This window comes from Sciurus carolinensis, chromosome 14, assembly GCF_902686445.1.
Source record: "Sciurus carolinensis chromosome 14, mSciCar1.2, whole genome shotgun sequence".
Classification (NCBI taxonomy): Eukaryota; Metazoa; Chordata; class Mammalia; order Rodentia; family Sciuridae; genus Sciurus; species Sciurus carolinensis.
The window spans coordinates 52,014,313-52,035,568 of NC_062226.1; the positions used below are offsets into that span (position 1 = coordinate 52,014,313).

The 21,256-nt window shown below is 42.1% G+C and overlaps 1 protein-coding gene across 2 annotated transcripts in view; it reads right to left on the minus strand.

Moving 5' to 3' along the window:
• Positions 1–21,256, minus strand: part of Adamtsl1 (ADAMTS like 1) — a 368,881-nt gene that overhangs the window by 50,116 nt on the left and 297,509 nt on the right. For both annotated transcript variants that reach the window (XM_047525412.1, XM_047525411.1), the window contains 2 exons: positions 15,850–16,029; positions 12,208–12,342 (listed from right to left, as the gene is read on the minus strand). In XM_047525412.1, the coding sequence (XP_047381368.1) occupies positions 12,208–12,342; positions 15,850–16,029 (315 nt within the window). The remainder of the gene's footprint in view (positions 1–12,207; positions 12,343–15,849; positions 16,030–21,256) is intronic.

Sequence of the window (21,256 nt, forward strand, 5' to 3'; positions counted from 1 at the left end):
TCCAAAGGATCATGATGAGAATTGGCCTCTCCAAAAATACAGCCTGGGGACTCACTGACTGTCACTGTGGGCATTTCCTCATAACTGGATTTAGGAAGTGCCTGATCCAGTCTGTACTGGGAGGATCAGGAAGTGTGCTTTTGTGGGGAGAGGGTGGAGGTGTGTGGGACAGATGATAAAGCTGCAATTACAATAGCAATGAGAGATGGAAATAACCCACAAGGACTCCTAAGTCAAGGTCCTGCTACCAACTCCTGTTTTAAAAAAGTTGAGAAAATTTATTCAACTTCTTCTTTCCCAAGACCTAGAACCTAGCTGTGAGATATGATATAGATAAGAATATCTCCAATAATGCAAGGTGAGCTAAGCTAAGTGTCACCCTGACCTAGAGCAGGGTTTGACCAACTATGGGCTGAGGACCCTGTTTCTTCAAATGAAGTTTCATTAGGACACAACCACATGCATTTACTTACTGTCTAGGGATACTTTCACTCTGTAATTGCACAGTTGAGTAGCTGCAACAGAAGCCCAACGGCACAAAATGCCCCAAGTATTCCTTATCTGGTCCTTCAGATAAAAAGTTTGATCAAACCTGGTCCAGGACAAGTGTTTTAGGAGGTCAGACCTCCAGGTTGGAGGGCTCCAAAAAAACTTTATGGACACCTTGAAGACCTATAGGATTTAGCTATGGAGGATGGGGAGAGGATACTATTCCAGGCAAGGAAGTCAAAGAAGGCTCAAGGCCATGGCAAAGGCTAGGGAGAAGTTTGGTATGGAGAGGTAGGAGTGGGATGACAAATGGATGGAAAGGGCAGGACTGAATAGCAAACAGCTTTGAGAGCTAAGCCAAAATATTTTAAAATGATAAAGCATACCACTTTTCCATTCCACATGATTAGTAGGAGATGGGGAAGTGACTTTTAAAGTCCACTCAAACCTTGAGAATCAATTTCTAAAAGTGCTGAAGTTTAGTTCCATCTCCAGGGATTTTGACTTAATTGGTCTCAATTGGAATTTTTTTAAAAAACTTCCCAGGTGGCTCTATTATCCAATTGGGATCCTGTTGCTAGATGAAGGAAATGGCCAGACTCGTGCCTGCAGAAGCTCAGGGCCAGGTAGACATAGCAGGTGCCCAACACATGTGAGTCAAATTAAATCAGCAATATTGGCTTGTACCAGAGCCAGCCTGATAAGCCTCTGTTTTACTAGAGTCAGCTATATAGCATTCAGTTGGCCACATGGTTTCCAATAAAAGAAATCACTTTTGCCTGCCTTTGGCTAATCCTGGAAAAGCTCATGATGCTCAATGCAATATTGAGTCTGTTTATATATTTGGGCATTTATAGATTTCTCTCTCACTGTTGTTTTAATGTGACTGTTTACAAGGCCTTACGCAATTTGCCCTCTGCCTTGTTACCTCTGTAGTCTCCCCCACCCCCAACAGCCCCTTGTTGTGTCTCTGGGACTCCATTACCACCACACTGGTCTCTTTGTGGTTCCTGGAACACACTAGACTTGTCCTCTCCTGTACCTAGGATGTTCTTTGCTTCTCTTCCTTCAGATACATCAAAGTGAGCACAATAGCACACTTTGCATCTTTGATCAAGGGAGTCCTCCCTGGCCGTCTAATTTAGTTTGCAACCTCCTTTCCACAGACATCATGCATCCCTCTTATCTTCTTTGTTGTTCTTCATAGCATTTACTACCTTCTAACATGGGATCCTATTTTCTGCTTTGTTAATTTTCTATTTCTCCTACTATGATTAAGTTCTAAGACAGGAGGGATTTTGTCTGCTTCTTCTCTGCCACCTTCAACAGTGTGCAGAACAATGCTGCCCGGGCCTCCACACGGGATGTGCCTGCTGTGTCAGTGCTTGGAATGCTGTGACTCGTCCTTTGAGATTGAGCTCCAGTGCCTCTTGTTAAACCCTCTCTACTTCTCCCTTCACCAAAGGAAGTCGCCCTTCTGCAATTCTCTGGAGTTTTCTCATACTCGTTGACTTCTGTGGCTCTCTGGTTACATCTGAGCACCTCAAAGGTCGGGGAGGGTCTCAAAAGACTAGCATCCAGGAGAGGCTGAGCAGGGGTGTGTCAGGTAGTGAGCTGGAATTTAGCAGCAGAAGCTGTGGCTGGATGATTCATTGCCTCATAAGATCCTTCCTGCAGGGGCGCACCTGAGCAGCTCCATTTCCTATGACACTTGGCTGGAGCAGCATGGGATGTGTCATTGCCCCATAGGAGGTACAGGAGAAAAACCTAAAAACTGTGATGCCTTTGAGAATCTGTTGGTTCTGTGGTTAATGTTTTCCCTCTCACATGAAATATGTACCAAGTCCTGTCGATGCTATCTCTGATGGATCCCTGAGTCCCTCCACTTCTTTCCATTTTCTCCCCCACTCTCCTCTAAGCCATGGATATCTCTGACCTGGAACACTGTGACAGCTTCCCAAATAGGGTACTCTATCGAGTCTCTTCCTCTAGAAACCAGCCAGAATAAGACTTTAAGAACACAAATAAGATGATATCTTTCTCCTGCCTTTGAAACATTCAAAGACTTCCCAGTGGACTTTGAACAAAAAACAAGGCTTACAATGTGCAGAGTACCAGCAATTTGCTCCCAGGTCCCTCTTAAGCTTCGTCTCAAGTTATTGCCCCTTAGTTCTCACGGTAACGGTCCTCCCATCTGTATGTTTTCCTGCTTCGAACCTCTGCTGCTTCCTCTACCCGGAGTCAGGCATCTTTCATCTGGTTAACTTCTACTCTTTTTCCAGTCTTGCTCAAGCATTTCTTCCTCAGAAAAAGCTTGACCAAAGCTCGGACAATGGACTTTGTCCTGTCATATGCCCTCAGAGCACCTAGCTAGAAAGTTCTTACCTTTTCTGTCATCTCACCAATGTGCCTCCACTATAACCAAACTACACAAGGAAATGTTCATTTGTCAATTTTGTCCTTTCCTGTATCTTCAGTATCAAGAACGGTGCCTGGTGCACAGTAAATAAATGCTCCACACGCTTTTCTTTGAATGAATGAGGGTTGGGTTTGTGTTTATCTTATCTTGTATCCTTGACCCAGTACAGTGACCGGCACATAGTAGGTACTCAATAAATATTTGGTGTACACATAAATGGACCTATCTTTAAGACATGACCTTGTCAGACCCTTTATTAGGAATTTCAACATAAAATATTAATATTTGTTGAACTGTTTTCTAATATACCCTTCTATGTTGGAGGTCTATGCATGAACACTGTTAGCTTCACCTTTAGACTCCAGACCTGAGTCTTGTAGAGTCCAGCCACAGTTCCATCACCAGTGTGACATTATCAGTAGGAATGTCCTGGTCTTAACTTCAGTGTTGGAGAAGTAAATAATTTTTAATCTTTTAGCATGAGATTTTGGATCTATCAGAGATCATTGTTCTTATCAGAGACAGACAGGTTCTGCAATTCTCAGCAGAGAAATGAACAGAGACAAAACTGTGCAAGTGCCTGTCTCTGCTGGTCAGAACAGAAACAGTACTGCCTGAGTGCAGTATGCCTGTTGGCCTTGCTGCCTGATCTCTTGAACTTGGAGAAGTTTTGGAAGTGGAGCAGCTATGCTGAGGGGAAGCCCTGCATCTGATGGGCTGGGTGCCCTGTGTGTCTGTGTCCTAGGCCAGACTACATATATTTCATGGAAATGTTTCACTTTGCAAATTCAGGTTTGCGTGACTACTTGACTCTCCCTGCTCTTGGTAAATCACATAGCATGAGAAAAGGTTGGTGCCATTTGACTCTGGGGCTGAGTGACATGTCTCCAAGCAGTGATGTTATAAGGTGTGCCTGCATTGGGGAGTTGGAACTTGCTCACTTACTGCTCTGATTTAGATCTGAAGTACCCCCCAAAAGCTCATGTGTGAGACCAGTAAGAACATTCAGAGGTGAAATGAATGGGTTATGAGCCCTGTAACCTAACCGGTGGATTAATCCATGGATAGTGGGTAACTGGGTGGTAACTCTAGGCAGGTAGTGTGTGGCTGGAGGAGATGGGTCATGGAGCATGCCTTTGGGGTATATGTTGTGTCCCTGGTGAGCAGCTCTCAGCTTCATGATTGCCACATCTGGAGTTGCTTTCCTCCAACGTGCCCTTCTGCCATGGTGTTCTGCCTCACTCAGGCCTAGAACAATGAAGTCACCTCCCTATGGACTGAGACCTCTGAAATGGTGACTGCCAAATAAATTTTTCCTTCTCCAAGATTGTTCTTGCCAGGTCTTCTGGTCACAGCAACCAAAAAAACAACTAAAGCACTTACAAAGGAGAGTGTGTTATAAAAGAGCAGGGGCCGCCAAACCCTAGGTGAATATTCTATAGGAGACTCTTACTTAGGTTCAAGATCTAAATAAGACATGATGAAAAAAGTACTAAATTGCTTTTCTTCCTTTCTTTCTTCCTTCCTCCCTCCCTCCCTCCCTCCCTCCCTTCCTTCCTTCTTCCTTTTTTTTTCTTTACTAGGGATTGAATCCAGGAACACTTGACATCCACAGCACCTTTTTTGTATTTTATTTAGAGACAGGGTCTCATTGAGTTACTTAGGGCCTCACTAAGTTGCTGAGGCTGGCTTTGAACTCACAATCCTCCTGCCTCATCCTCCTGAACTGCTGGGATTACACACCTATGCCACCACACCTGGCTGATTTGCTTTACTTAAACCACATGTAATTATGTATTTTGTTGCTGGACTCACCTGAGGCCATCTAATTCTAATAAAAATTTGGGCCCTTTAACATATAGGTTTTCCTTCTTTCCTGACCTTCCTAAGGACAATTTCTACTCTTGCAGGGTTTTTTTATTTTTATTTTTATTTTTCCAGGTCTTCGACCCCATGGAGAATGCCTAACTCAGTGATAAGGCAGTGATACAGTGGAAAGAATATGACCTGTGGAAACAGGATGTGTGATCACCACTGTAGACCTCAGCATCCTTTCTAAAAAATAGTACGGAGAAATCAGATCATGGGTTGGCAAACATTTTTCTGTGTAGGGCCAGACAGAAAATGTATTAGGCTTGTGGCAATACTTAACTCTGTTCCTTGGTGTGCAAGCAACCATGGACAAGACATAGAATGGTGTGGTTGTGTTATTAAAGCATTTTGTTTACAAAAACAAGTGGTTTTTATAAATCTACGCAGGATCCCCCTTGAATATTCAGCTGACTTCAGATCAGTGTATGCAAGTAAAAACTACCTGAGGCAGGGTAAAATATTACCCTAGAAAGTTAATTGGTAGGTCACCCAGCTTAAGAAAAGGTTGGCTCTATACTGGCTACATGGCACCAGTGCCTGTTACTCAGGGTAGGATACAATTCAGGAATTATAACAGGAATTATAACCAGTGGATTAATTCTCATGATTCGTAGGACATTGAGTAGAATGTGGTTTTGGTGTAAAGTCACAAATATATCAATGAAATAGAGATAACTGATATTCTACAAAAGGAACTCATTGGAGGAAGGATAATCCTTTCAACAATGGTAGTACAGAAATGGGCTATCCACATGCTTAAAAACAAACTTCAAAATGTACTTCTCACTGTATACAAAAATAACTCAAAATAAATCATAGACTTGACTATAAAACCCAAAACTACAAAACTACTAGAAGAAAACATGGAAGAAAATCTTTGAGACCTTAGGTTAGGCAAAAATTCCTTAAATACAACAAAAGAATCATCAATAATAGAAAATAATTAATAACCAGAACTTCACCAAAATACAAATATTCTTCCTTTGAATGACAGTGTTAAGAGAATGAAAAGACAGCCACTGACAGGGGCAAAATATCTGAAAAAAAAAAAAGTCAGATATCTGATAAAAGATCAGTCTTCAAAGCACACAATGAACTCTTCAAATTCAATAACAGGTAAACGACCTAATTTAAAAGAAACCTGGCAAAATATTATGAAACAGACATTTCACTCAAGAAATTAAAGTGGAAAAGAAGTACATGAAAAGATGTTCAACAGTATTAGTTAGGAAAATAAAAATGAAAACCAGGAAACATCACCATACATGGAGTAGAAAGTCTAAGACTAAAAAGACTAACCTGTTGGGGGCTGTGCCATGCAGATGGCGCCAGGATGGCGCCTGGCAGCCAGTCAGAGGTTGTCGGCAGCGAGGAGGTTAATTGACATAAGCACACTCAGGTGATTTATCGACCACGCACACAATGCATGCGCATGTGTTCTTGAGCACTCCTAATCGTGCCTGCTCGGACATCTAGCTTCTTGCCTAATCTTTGCATAAGAGGCGTGGCCCTATTCTCCGCCTCCTGGAGGTGTTATAAGCGGGCCTTTGGTGGAGCAGGACAGTAGGAGCAGCAGCAAGCAGAGCAGCAGCTAACAGAAAGAAGCGGAGAGAAGCCACTAGCAGAAAGGAAGAAGAAAAGGCAGCAAGCAGATAGAAGCAGCTAGCAGAGAGAAGCAGCAGGCAGGGGCGGAAGGCAGATCACAGAGCGGAGAATTGAGAACACACCTCTAGATCACAGATAGGCAGATCGCAGTATGCAGGACGCATCACTAAGAAGCATCTCAGATAGACGCACCCTTAGTTCACAGGATGCAGGATGCACCTTTAAGAATAAGCAACAGAACTAAGATATAGATCTCTGAAAGTGTTGTCTCTCTCTTAAGCAAAGTCTCTCTTATACAAAGCCTCTCTCTCTCTCCTCTCAAAGCAAGTAAGCCTCATTTCCTCTATCCTCTATAAACAAGCAAGTAGGAAGCAGCTCAGAAATAGAAGTAGCTCAGTTTCCAGTCCACCTTTGATAAATACCCGAGCAATTGTTGCTGCGGGTGGTAATAAATATCCATGGGTGGCAACACTAACCAGTGCAAGCTTTGGTGAAGATGTGGAGTCTAGAATTTCATACACTGCCATTGGCAATGCCAAGTAATGCAACCACATTGTAAGACAGGATGGCTGTTTATTAAAATGTTAATAAACATATAATTCAGCCATATAATTCAGCCATATAATTCAGTCATATAATTCAGCCATGTTATTCCTATGTGTTTAATCAAGAAAAGTGAGATGTGTTTAATCGAGTGAAGATTAGCATGTGAATGTTTTATAGCAGCTTTCTCTATAATAACTAGAAGCTACAAGTGATCATTCAGTCCCTCAACTGGTGAATGATTAAAAAAAAACAACTGTAGTTCTATAAAATGGAACATTAGTCGGCAATAAAATATTTCATTGATACATGTTACAATATAGATGAGTCTCAAAATAATTATCCTGACTGAAAGAAGTAACAGCCCTAATAGTCTGGTTCATTTTATATAACATTCTAGGAAATGTAGTCTACTCTATACTGATCAGAAGCAGATCAGTGATGACTGGGTGGGAGCGGTGGTGGCGGCAAGAGAGTCACGGAACAATTACAAAGAGGTCTGAGGTAGCTTCTGGAGGGCATGAATATGCTCAGCATGTTGATTGTGGTGATGGTTTCACAAATATATACCTATATCAAAACAAAACTTTAGACTTTAAATATGTCTTATTTATTGCTTGCCAAATATCAAATTGTCAGATGTACATTAAACATGTATTTGTATCTTATAAATCAACAAAAAGAAATCTATTAAAAATGAACAAAAGACCTGAATGAGCAATTCATAAATGAATATAGATGATTGCTAAACATATTTAAAATCCAAATCATTTAAAATCACAGAAAGAAATAATGTTTTTATAACATTTTTCAATTGTATTTTATACTATTGTGTATTCACCAGTTAAAATGGTACATGTAACAACTCTTGGCCATATTTAGAGTTGATAACACTTGGAGGAATGGGATCTCTCATTTGGTTTTGGGGGCCATATAAATGGATAAAACTTTGTTGGATGAGGGTGTGGTGGTGCATGCCTGTAATCCCAGTGGTTCAGGAGGATGAGCCAGGAGGATTATGAGTTCAAAGCCAGACTCAGCAACTTAGTGAGACCCTAAGCAACTTAGCAAGAATCTGTCTCAAAATAAAAAATAAAAAAGGCTGGGGATAGCACCCCTGAGTTCAACCCCCAGTACCAAAACTAAAACAACAACAACAAAACTTTATCAGAAGGTAATTTGATAACATATAATAAGCTCCAAAATATACAAAGCACTTGACACAGTAATCCTACTTTTGGGGATTGATCTTGAGTAAACAGGACTTAGAAATAAGAATCTTTACCATATCTATTTTTTAAATAATAGCAAAAGATTGCAAACAACCTAAAAGTCCAATTTTAGAGAACTGGTTGAATAAAACATGGTATCTCCTGCCAATGCAGCCATTAAATGTGAAACCACAGAAAAATATGAAGCAACATGGAAAGTTTTGTTATATATCAGTAAGTGAAAAAAGTTACAAGCAGTATATAGAATATATTTTGTTTTAGATAAAAATATAAAATGTGTATATTAATGTCTAGGAAAAAGGTATTTGCACTGCTTATCTCAGAGTTAGTTAATTATAGATAATTTTCATTTTATTTTTTTCACTTCTATTTTTAATTGTTGTACAATAAAGATGTATTACTCATAATAAAAACTTCAATAAAAGTTATTTTTAAAAATCAATGCTAATACCCTATAAATGAATACTATAAGAAATAATAGTCTTAGACCTTGGTAGCCAAAACCAACATTTAACTGAAGGCTGAAAAAAGGTTTGGGTGCTTCAGTGAGGCTGGAGAAGCTGCTCTTCTAAAAGTGGAGCCCTGGGCAGTGTTGCTTTAGGTCTCGACCACCAAAGGTAATAGCATAGGACTTGCCCTCCAGAGCAGCTGACGGTTTTGACCTCTCTGGGGGAAAAATAGCACATGTCTTGCTTAGGACAATGGATCCGGAGATCTGCTCAATGTGGCTAAGGCCCCATTGGGCATCTTCCATGTCTAAGTCAGGTAGTCCAGAGTGTGAGAATAAAAGGGACTTGAGCCACAAATTTCCATTTTATGGTCATGGAGCATGAGACCCAGAAGGGCCCAGGCCTGTGTTGCTCATTCAACATTCCTTCTTGCTTGAGCTGTGACTTAAAGGGGAATCAAGGCCAGTGTGTCTGATAAGTGAGGTAGCTATTTCTTGAATCAAGTTACCTACTGGAATCTGAATACTCAAGTCTCAATGAAGAAGAGTTAGCTCTGAGACTTGGCTTTAAAGACCCCCAAATCTCCTTTCTCCCCTTCCTCCCGTGAAACAGGAGAATTAAGTTCCGTGAGTTGCCTGCCATCTCTGCCACAGAACCATGCAGCATTACAGAACACGAAACTTTCACAGTTGGCTACCCTTGCACATGGGAGAAATACATACACCAGAATCTCACCACTCACTGGCCACAACAGAGTGAGCACATGGTTTTCATCCTGTATATCAACTGCCACCGGGCTTGGTGGGAATGTTAAAATAAATCTCAAGGCTGTACCTGGACTGAGTGAAGAAGAATATCATAATTAGGGATGCCCAGGCTGTGGGAGGAGTGATTAACAGTATCTTTGCCACATATTTCCACTTCGATCTAGAATACCTGTTACCCTCAACAGAGGATTTCTTCATTAATGCCCCCCCACCCCATTGATTATTCCTGTGGAAAGTCAGATGCATTCTTGCATGTTAGTTTTGCTACATCATTTTCTTATTTAAAAACCATCTCAACATCTGTCCCTATTTCCCACAGAGGTAAATCTACTTCTTTAGTCTGCCAATCAAGGCCCTCCACAATTTGATGCCACTTATGATTTCTATTTCTCAGCAACCCTGCACAAAATCACCTATTGGGTCTTACTGCCCGATTTCTTGTTCCTAGAACACACTCTGGTCTGAAAGGGCTATCTTTAGGAGCCAGGGATGGTAGCCTGTCCGACTGGGAACAACTGGACTAGCGGACCAGAATGAGTCACTAGCTAGGAAGTTCAAGGTGGAGAGAGGGCGTGAGAACTGCTGAGGTGAGGGTTTGGGACAAATCTGAGTGCACTGACCCTGGCTGAGGCTTGCTGGTGTAGATGGAGTAGTTTCTATCCCAGTTTAGCTGCCTATTCTCAGCCTTGAAGCAGTGGAGCTATACAGCTGATTCTGAACAAATACTGGTAAGTATTTTGCACATTTTCATCCCAGGACATATGGCTTTTTTTTTTTTTTAAACCATGAATGCCATTTCACTTCCTTCCTGCCTATTTCAATCTCATTCATCCTTTAGTGCTCAGTTCCAAAACATCATAGAAATTCTGTTCTGTCTCAAATGACCCTTTTTTTTTTTTTCTCCAAGTCCTGATATTTGACATCACTCCCCTAGTTTGTTTCCACAACTCCATGCAGATCTCCCTGGTTCTGTAATAGTGTTGACACGACACTGACATTGACTGCTAGAGTCCATTTTTCCCAGGCGGTTATGTTCAGGGACTTTATGGGTACTGACTCACTGTCTCATTCAGATAGAGCAGTCTGGATATGGACTAGGATATTAAGGTGTCTTTTAACTGTTAAATTTAAATACCAGTCTTAGGTAACAAAGCACCATAAACAAGCAGTGGAATGCAGAAGCATAAAACACAATAAATTCTTATTGCCCGTGGCTAAAATGAGACAAAATATTATTCCAGAATAAAGGAGAAAGAAAGTAAAGCTATCATGGAAAAATATGAGCAGATTAACTTTTCCAGCATGTTGAATGGCACCTGAGTGACCCAAAAGAGTTAAACAACTTGAAACTAAACAGTTGCTGCCTGTCCTGCTAGTGACTGGGCTGTGATGAACAGTTACAATAATTTTTTATAGCGATGAGTTTTAGACTGTTTCTTTTTAGTGATGAGTTTTAGACTTATCACTAAAAAGAAATTCATAATACACATACTTAATTTGGAATAAGTTTATCATTTGTAAGCCAAAGAAACCATGCAATTTGAAACTTCTATGAATTTTGATTGTTGTGATATGGAAAAACTCAACGCCAAGCTTTTCTAAGTTATGGGAAACAGAATATGGCTACTTGTTAACTGTATTTGGGTCTTATTTTTATTCACATCAGAAATAGAGAAATCAGAAGTCTTTTCCATATGCTGATAAACTATGAGGACTCTGTTAATTTCAGATAATGAAAATTAAAAGTACTCTCTCTGAGCTCTAATTCTAAACTCGTGAAGTCCTTCCTTGGCCATCTTGATAAGTCATCACCAATACAATCAGGAATTCATTTGACTTTGTTACTTGTTAGTTGGTGGGTAGAAGAGAAACAAAACTTTAAACTTTGAGCCAAGGGAATAATTCTAGTTATAATTATCAACATTTGGGGTCACAGAGAGTTAGTGTGAAGATTTCCCATACTTTGCAGGCTTTGTTGTTACTATTTACTGTTTTTAAAAAAGTAGTGAAAAACTTTTCTTTCCTTTTCCTTCCTAAGCAGTGTTAGGTTTTGGATTCACAGCACAATTAAGAGGAAGGCACAGAGCTTTCCCATACGCACCCTGCCCCTAACGTACACAGGCTTATTTTTCCCTGTAACACTTTGGTAGAGAAAAGAAGTCCTTTTCTCCACCTTGATTATTTCCAGAAGTCATGTGTGAAGGTCCTTTTGGCATTTCCATGCTTGGTGTGAGGACTGAGATGCCTTTGCACAATTCTCTGCTATCAGAGGGCACCTGTCTGAGAGGCAATAATTGGTGAAGGTTCCCAATGCTAAGTGCGGGGAAGGTTTTGCCTTGAGGAGTCCAACTGGGCTAACTTTAGACGCTGTTGTAGAAGGCTGGCCCAAACAGAATCACTGGCTGTAGAAAGGTGCTGACATTGCAGCTTTGTCCTTGAAAGCTGATTATTGCTCTGTTTAGGTAGGAGGAGGTCATGGGGCTATTGGGGAATGGGAGAAGAGACAGCAGTCCTTTACTCCTGTATCTTTCTCAAAGTTCACTGAATCACCCAGATCAACAAGATCTGGGCTGTGGCATCAGCCCAAGATAACTCAGAAAGGAGCCATATTGGAATCTAGACAAGCTATAGAGTCCAGACTGAGAACAGCACTCACTCCATATGGAACCTCAGCCAAGTTTCCACCGGTGAGTCTGGATTCTGTAGGCAATTTAGTGATTTCCTGTTGGTCACCCCCCACTGCTGCCTCCTCCCACCTGCAAGTAGTCACCCATCCATAAATCCTGTCCAGCCCTGGACTTTTGCCCAATGTTTCAGAGGGCTGGGCTCACCAAGGAGAGCAGAATTCCCAGGATCCAGGACCAGCTGTGTTCCCATAGGAGATGTCAGCACTGAAGGCAGGTTCGGTCCAGTGGCTGAGAGTAAGGCCTTGATATCTTCCAACTGTGTAGGGACATGGGGGGGATCTGCAAGAAGACAGATGGTGAGTCAAGAGGTTGAAGCATATAGGCTGTATTAAGGGACAGAGAGAGGTGGTAGGCATGTGCGTGTGTGTGTATAAGACAGATATTACTATTATTATAATTATCATTTTTTGCAGTGCTGGGGATCAAACCCAGGGTCTCATGCATGTTAGGCAAGTACTCTACCACTAAGCCACATCCCCAGCCCCAGGTATTATTAATATTGACTCTTAACATCATTTTTACCTTGGAGGAGGTATACTTATCAAGGTGAGTCTGAATTTCAAACAATTGATATTTGATGCCTGAAGTAATGAGGTAATAAAAACCAGGCATGTTAACTTCAGGGGTTCCTTACTTTATGTCACATCACCATATAACTTTGCAGATAAGTTAAACCATATTATAAAAAAATTTTTAAAAAGATAACATTAGCATTCGATATATGCCAAGTTGTGAGATAATAGTTTTCATTCCATTTTTCATTTAATTCTTATAACATCCTTAGAGAGGAGGCACTTTGTTATTGTCCCCACAGACAGAAATATGCCACAGGAATTTCTTATTTAAAAGAACCTATGAGTGGCTTTTCTATGAAGAAAAATATCCATTTGGGAAATTGATTTGTTTGTGATCTCAATTTTATGCCCAAGTAGAACCCAGATAAATAAAATAGGAGGAGGTTTCCATTGAATGCCTTATCATTCAAAACCTTACATGGAGTTAGGGCTAAAGCCATCAGAAGTCACAGCTAACCAGAGCTAAAAGTGACAGAAATAGGAGACATAGTAGCTTATCATTTCTATGAGACAAATAAAAAGGCAACGACATACTGAACCTAGTAGTGGAATGATCTGGATTCTGCAGAGAAACAGCAGAATCCCTTTGTCCTTCTCCCTGTATCTCTTGAAGCACTGCTGTTCCCACTCCCAAAGCCAAATGCCTCTCTTTTCTCCAGAGCACTTGATGGAGTGGAATGAGAAGCACAAGTATTGCTCTTGTAATTGATGGTCATTTCAACAGGGATTGGCAAGGTCCCTACCATGTGCTTGGCCCCTTGTTAGGTACTTGCCCGGGATGGTAAATAAATAAGATTTCCATTTTACTCCCTGGTGGTGTCTAAGTCTACTTCAGAAACATCCCTTCTGTCTTTCCATCTTTGATTGCCAAAAACCATCACACAGAGAAAACAATAGTGAACCTGAGATTATTTATCCCTATATGAAATAGAATTCTTAAAAACCCTCTTCAAAAGGTATAGGGAAAACACCATGCTTGGATTCAGGAATCCTCAATTTGAGATATAGCTCTGTCATTCAGTAACTTGGGAAGTCACTTAATCCCACTTACCCTTAGTGTCCTCATCAGTAACATGGGTTCCTTTCCAAGATCGGTTTTCTACTCTGGAATACCAAGATCTTTGGAACTAATGGTAGCAGTTTACTCAATGTTAGTCTCTTTTCCTCCCTTTTTCCTTAATATTCACGTTTAAAACTCAAGAAGTCTTTGTTTATTTAGTAAAAGCAAAAAGGGGAGTCTGTTTCCTATCTGAAAAATAATCTGATTTCCTTGGGTCAAACATCAGCCCCTCTCTGTGGCTTCTACTGTATTTCTCTTCTTTGGTGCATGCATGGTTTATCTTCCCAGGGAAACTAAATTCTTCAGGGGTGGAGGACACTTCTTGCATTTCTCCTAAAGCTCTACAAGAGTTCAGCTGACATGGACTTAGAGGTAACACTCAGTGAATATTCATCCAATGACTTCATCTAGATGAATGAATGAAAGTTTGTCTCATTATTCTGCATACTTTATGTTACAGGTTAAATCACAGGACTTGCCATGAAGGTTCAGCTTTATACATCACTCCCCTTTTAAAACATTAGGCCATATTTTTGTGGCTTACAAATCATGTCTTCTGTGTTTCTAATGTACCTATAAAAACTGACAATCTTTGATTAAGAAACCAAGACGTGGGGCTGGGGTCGTGGCTCAGTTGTAGAAAGCTTGCCTAACAAGTGTGAGGCACTGGGTTCGATTCTCAGCACTGCATATAAATTAAAGAATAAAATATAAATTAATGAATAAAATAAAGGTACATCAACATCTAAAAGAAAAAAAAAAGTAACCAAGATTTGGATCAAGAAAAGTCCTAAAGTTTTCACAGTGATTTTTCCCCACCCAGTATGAGTAAAATGGGGAAGACTTCATGCCTTTTGAACACCATATTCATGGTCACACTGTGTTAGGGTTGGAATGCAGTAGAAACTAAGCAGCTGGTTCACAATGCAAATACTTCATTGGCAATGCCACAGTAGCGGCCACCATCTCACACTTTCATCTGTTAGCAGAAATAGCACGGAAGGGTTACTAGGGAGAAAAAACCCATCAACAAGCACCATAACTCAGTGTGGGGCAATAGTCCCTGGCCTCCAGGCTCCACATTAGCAGCTCAGCTGGATGAAACCCAACGAAAAACAAATGACATCCTTCTTTCTCTGAGCCAATTTTCTGTGGCTTCCTATGATGGCTTGAGGTTTATGCAGCCACCAGTGAGATGAAACCCCATTTGGGGTATGAAATCTGAGTGGGTGGGGGCTAGAGAACTGGTGCTTTGGTATATCATCAACTTTGGATATGAAAGCAGAAGTCTAAAGTTTAATTATTTTCCCCTGAGGAAGTTCTTAAGGTATATTTACATATGTATGTGTGGCAAGTGACTATTTTTCATATTTTCGCTTTTCTTGGTGAGAAAGCAAGCACAAATGCTCTAATAATTTGTTTTTAAAGAGTAAGACCCTTCCTGCCCAAAGTTTTTTCCCTCTCTATCTCATTAACCCCCAGACTCATTGGGAAGAAGAAAAATTCCTAGCCTAGAGAACCAAAAAAGCAAAGACTTGCAAGATGGCAGAGCTTGGCTTTGGGCAACAGCAGCTGGTGGATGGTGCCCTAGCACTTGTTCTTATTTTTAAATACCTATTTTATGCCAGGAACCATGCTAGACTCTTTAGTCAGGGGTTCCTGTATTTGGGACATGCATGGGGGGTGGTATGTAGACCAGATTATGAACTTCTTGGAACTGTGTCAAAAATCTTATATGAATATTTCTTTGGAGGGGACTTCATAGTTTTCATCTGGTTCTCTAAGAAATCTTCAGCACAGGAATTCAGACGAGTTGCTTTCCATCTGCTACCTTTTTTGACACCCCTGCTTCCCCTACAATGTGGGCAGTCCTTGTTTGGCAGGCCTCCACATAGAGACCAGCAACTAAGACCAGTAAGGGGCAGGGGCTTGCTCATGGCCACAAAGTAAGTAAGAGGCAGATCCAGGGTTCAAGTTCATGTTTGCCTGGCCCCTGGTCTGTGTGCTTTCTATTGGAAAGCCTGAAAGTGGGGAGAAATGAAGAGATACTGAATTTGCCTTTTTAACTGAGTTAGGAAAAAATGAAGATAGAGGGTGGGTTGGATAGTCACCCCCGGGGTCCACCGAGGCAGTGAGCTTTGAGGTTTTTACCTAGGATCAGGAGTTGGGTGTTTTCAGTAAGCTCTCCATGAAGATTAGCTGCCCTGCAGGAGTACAGGCCCTGATCCAAGGAGGACACATTTGTGAGCAGCAAGGAGCCCTCATGCAGATGGTGAGAGGAGCCCAGTTTGCTTTTATTCCTGAACCAAGTGACTTCAGCTTCAGGCACACCTAAGAAGAAAAAAAAATAAATCCATCAGCCAAACATATTCAGGTGAACGCAGAGGCGTTTATAGCCTCTTGGCTGGTCCTCTGATGGTTGCTTGAGGAAGCATCTGCCTGGGCGTCTTCTGTATCCTTTGGCCAAACTAAATAACACCTTGGACCTCTGAGTTGTCTCCAGATCTTTTGCCTTTTAAATCCTACACTGATGAGGCAGGAAGAGAGAGGCCAATTAAAAGAAGAGGAAAAAGGCAGCTGGTAAAGGGCACTTGCTATGGTAGAAGAATGTTCAAATTCTTTGGAGAAGACTGTGTAAAAATAAAAAAACCCAAATCTACATATCCATGAAAAGAAGGCTCAACAACTACACGAGACAACACAGTATTAAGAAAAGCCACAAACGAGAATATATATTTAGTATGATTTCGTTTCTCTAAGTAAAACCCCCAAACTGGTAACCCTAATCTACATTGTCAGTAGTCAAGGTGGTGATTCCCGTAAGGAAGTGGGATGGAGGCAGAGGGGTTGTGACTGAGAGAGGGGACATGGGCTGGGCTACTGGAAATGTTTCTTGACCTGGTTGGTGGAGTGGGGAGTGTTTACTTGGTATCTTTATGATATGTGTATTTTCCTACATAGACATAATTTTTTAAAAAAAGTTCAAGGCTATAAAACATTAAAATATATGTCTGACCCAAATAAAAGCTGCTAGATCCCTACTAGAGTCAACACTTGGTGACAAAACAAGCTTCTGTTTTTGGAAGCTGCTATAGTTTGGATCTTAACTATTCTCTAAAGGGCAGTCTATTAGAGGCTTGCCTCCATGTGGTGCTATTTAAGAAACGAGGCCTAGTGGGAGGTATTTAATTACTGGGGGCACCCTGGGTCCCTCCTCACTCTTTTCTGCTTCCTAGTCCTGAGGTGAATGGGTTTATCTCTGCTACATGCTCCCACCATGCTGGGCTGCCTCACTGAAGACCCAAAGCAACAAGTCCAGATGATCATGGACTAGTACGTCCAAAACTGTGAGCTAAAATTACAATTTTTGTCTTCATAAGTTGCTGATTACAGACGCTTTGTTATAGCGACAGGGAGGTGATTAACACAGAAGCCTATATATTATCTTCTCAGAATGAGAGAACAGAGATGGAGCATCAGTGCCACTAAGAGGAAACTGACCAACAGAGAGGACTGTGCCCCCACTACGATCCACGTCTATGGCCTGTGAGAGCTGCTAGGCTGTGCTTAGGTGGGATAGCTGCCTGTCTTTGGGAGTCAGGCTCTGCTCTGGGATAGCCTGAACGCCTCAGGAGGTTTCCTTGTGGTTGATGAGCTGGTATGCAGGCCCCAGTTGAAGGTAAGTCCTCCTAGATGGTCCTTGTAGGAGGCTCTGTAGGAGGCTGGGCTCTGAGTGAGTCAGGAGACTCAAAGTCTATGGCATCAATTCACAGGTCTCCCAGGGGAAGAAAGCTTCATCCCTTACACCACCCAGCTTGCTGATCCAGTTCCTGAAGTTTACTCCTAGAACTCTTGGGCATGTCTCCAGAGCACTTTTAGAATGTCGAATCCTGGAAAATGGGGTCAATGCCAAGAAAAACCAAAGAGGCAGACCTTTTAGTCCAGTATTTTCCCTGAGATGGAGCTGGACTTTGCCGCTGGGGCAAAGGGCAGTGTTGCCTTTACTGGCCAGTCTGCTGTTGGGGATACTGAAGTCTTCAAGTAGTTACCTGTGTACCTGATACTTGTCCTCAGAAATGGCTGGAAGACTAATGAAAAGGGTTAGAGACTTAGATACTGCAGCCTCATCACATCAGGGAGAGTCAGAGACTAATTCAGCTCAAAATGGGATGCCTGGTGCTTACATGTGTGAGAGGGGCCAGGCTGGCATCATCTCTAAAGGTGATCAGGGGCAGAAAGGCTGAGTTTTCAATGTAGCACCACTAGGGAGAGCAAGAACATCATGATACTTGACCATGCCAGCTTGGACCCCAGACCCTGAGCTCAGATTTTACAATAAAAAAAAATCTACAGCATCTATAAGAAAGCCTCTGAAAAGTAGGTCAAAAAGAAAGAGTCCCAGTCATGTCTCTCCTGAAAGTACAGGGGGAAATGAGATCCTTCAAATCATTTTCTGCAAGTATTCATCTCCTTTCCCTTGAAATTCTCAGATGTAGGACTTCCTGCTGGCATCTTCTTTTGAGGAGGGCTCTAGTCAGGTTCTAGAGCAAGCAGGCAGAGGAGAGAACTGGATGAAATGAGCTTTTAGTTCTCTCAACACAAGGGGGCTTCCCATGGCAAAGGGGGGCACACTCCTCCCCCAGGGCAGGAGTGAGGGTCTCCACAGCTCCCTCTGGGTGTGGCATTGAAGCGCCCTGAAGCAGGACTCCCTGCTGCTTACCACAGAGTCCTCCTTGGCTCTGGGCCTGAGAGGTGCAGGGGAGAGAGAAAATGAGAACAAGTGAGACTGAGGGAGGAGGGAGAGGGGAAGGAGCAAGGGAACCCAGGGATGGAGAAAAACCTGGGAGCTGTTTCTCAGCTTCCTCAGGAACTGGTTGGGTGCCTCCTCCCTTCTCTGCTTTACCCTTTGCCTCATGAACCCATAAAATTAGGCTTGTTTGAGAGGACAAGACTAAGTATATACCAAAAAGGTTAAACTCTGGAGGGACAGCAGGGGTGTTCATGGCAGAAATGAAAATGTTCAGGATAGAAAATGATGGAAGGAAGTCACCTGCAGTCTCTGTAAAACTGGAACTACAGACTGACGGAAATCCCAGGGTCTTTATTGGCAAACTTCTCCCAGGCTCACTCAAGCACAGACCTGCATCATGGGTTTGATGAGGGACTGGTGCTGGTGCCACATTTGGGGATTTCCTACCTGGGACGGTGGGCCTTAGGCAGCAAATGACACTTAAAAGACATTTGGACACATTTGCCTGACATTGTGAACACAGAAAAGGAAAGAGAGCAGCTGAGGCATGATAGAGCTCATTTTCCTTTTAATCTTAAGAGCTAATAATGATGAGCTGGGTTCAGGGGCACACTCCTGCCATCCCAGTGACTTGGAAGGAACAGGAAGGAGGAGCACAAGTTGAGGACTACCCTGTCTCCGAATAAAATAAAAAGGGCTGGGGATGCAGTTGAAGAGTAGAGTGCCCTTGGGTTCAAACCCCAGTACATTCTTCCCCCTATGAGAGATAGAAAAAGAAAAAGGAGGAGGAGGGGAGGGAGGGGAGGGAGAAAAAGAGGGGGAGGAGGAGGGGGGAAGGGGAGGAGGGGGAAGGGGAAGGTAAAAATGATGCTTTAGGAAACTTCACTATGCCTTGGATGTGCCACAGAATCCCTTGAAAAGGAATCAGATACACTTGCCTAATACTAATGTTCAGAATCCCTTGAGGTAGCGAGTGTGCTGAGCTATGGAAAAGTATCTTGAACACACTGGGGGGAAATAATATTGACTAAAACATTTGCTATAAGCCAAACATTTTATAGACAATGATCCCATGAAGCAGGTACTATTATTCCCTCCATTCTACAGATGAGAAAAGTAGGGCTCAAAGAGATTAAGAAATCTGCCTAAAGTCACATTAGTCTGGATCTCTAAGTGATCAGAGCAGGGCAGAGTTCCTGCCCTCCTATTTCCCATCCATTACCCACAATGGCAGTGCGGGGGGGTCCAAAGGGAGAAGATGGCTTTGAGAGGATCCCCATCTCAGCAGATTACAGCACAGCCTGCCATGACATCAGACAGCCTCTTTAGAGAAAATCCCAACTCCTGTGTTGTTATTTCCGAACTGTGAAATTCTTAAATACTTTTTGATTTCAAAATTAGTCTTTCTGCTGTCATTGTAACAATAATATTTTTGTTAGGAAGGAGGGTTCCAGAATCCATAAGTGCTGGTTTTCTTGGTTTGCCCTTGTTGGAAAATTTGGTCAGGTCCTGGAGCGTTCTTTCTTTTCGTCATCATCTAAATTGTAAGGTGACAGTACACTCTATAGAAAGAAACACCTTAAAAATGGTAGAAAATGCACTCCATCACAGAACAAAGTCTAAAGCTTTGGACCAGCTACTTGGCCTGGCTCCACACTGAATTCCCTGGTATTATTTGTGTCTTAAAAAAAAAAAAAAAAAAAAAAGAGGAAACCAAAAGAACGTGTGTTTGCTTTTTCCCCTTGTGGCATATCTTTCCAACAACACAATGTTCTCCCTGTTGCTTGCTTGAAAGGATCAATAAATGGGTCTCGTCCGAATGGGCTGTAACTGGATACGATTATGAGGATTAGTGCCTTTAATCTCCACTGAGCTGCCAGGAAGCATGATGCTATAATATCCCGCTCCCCCCTCCCCATTTTTCTTTTCTTTTTTTTTTTTGGTAGCATCTCAGACAGGATATTCTTGCTAACTGGACCATTTGTTATATTTGGAAGGCCGCATGCACCATGGCAACTTGTCAGCATCTTGAGGTGGGGCATCCCAAAGTGTACTTTTACATGATAAGTTCTAGAAGCTTCTTAGGTGTATGTGTGTGTGTGTGTCAGGGGGTGGCTTGGTGCAAGAAAAGGGAGTGATTCGAATGTCAGTTCTGGCAATGATTTTACAGAACCATGGCTGTCAGGAAAGGTTTCTTTGGCCTTTCACAGTTCTCTAGCCTGATTGGCAGACACTCATAGCCATTCACAGACCGTCCTCTTCTGTTTTATCAGCGTGGCTACATTTCCCAGCATCCCATGTCATTACCATGTGGCTAAGGAAAGTGAGAAGTAGGAATGTGTGCTACTTCCACGTGTGGCCCTTGAAACCTTGCCCAACCACCCTCTACTCTGTTTCTGCCCTCTCTGGTTCACAGGATAGAAAAAACCTTGCTGGCATGTGTTCAAGATAACAGAACCATCAGGATCAGCATGACATGAATAACACTGTGGGATTCCACAGTCCAACTTCCTCTAAGTAATATACCACCTAATAATTGGCTCCTGAACGATTTATGTCTCCACCACTAGTCCTGCTAATCTTATCCCTTAAGTCCTTCAAAAGTATCCCTCACTCCTCAGATAAAAAAAAAACCTAAATGGTACCATAATCTATGAAAGATGTGGCTCTTGTTGGTCTCTACTTCCCAGCCTCCTATGCCACTTTCTTTTCTGCCCTCCAGACTACCAGCTCTACTTTGTACACCAGCCATATTTCACTTCTTTAAACACAGCATTCTCTTTCTGCCTCAGGCCCTTTGCACATTCT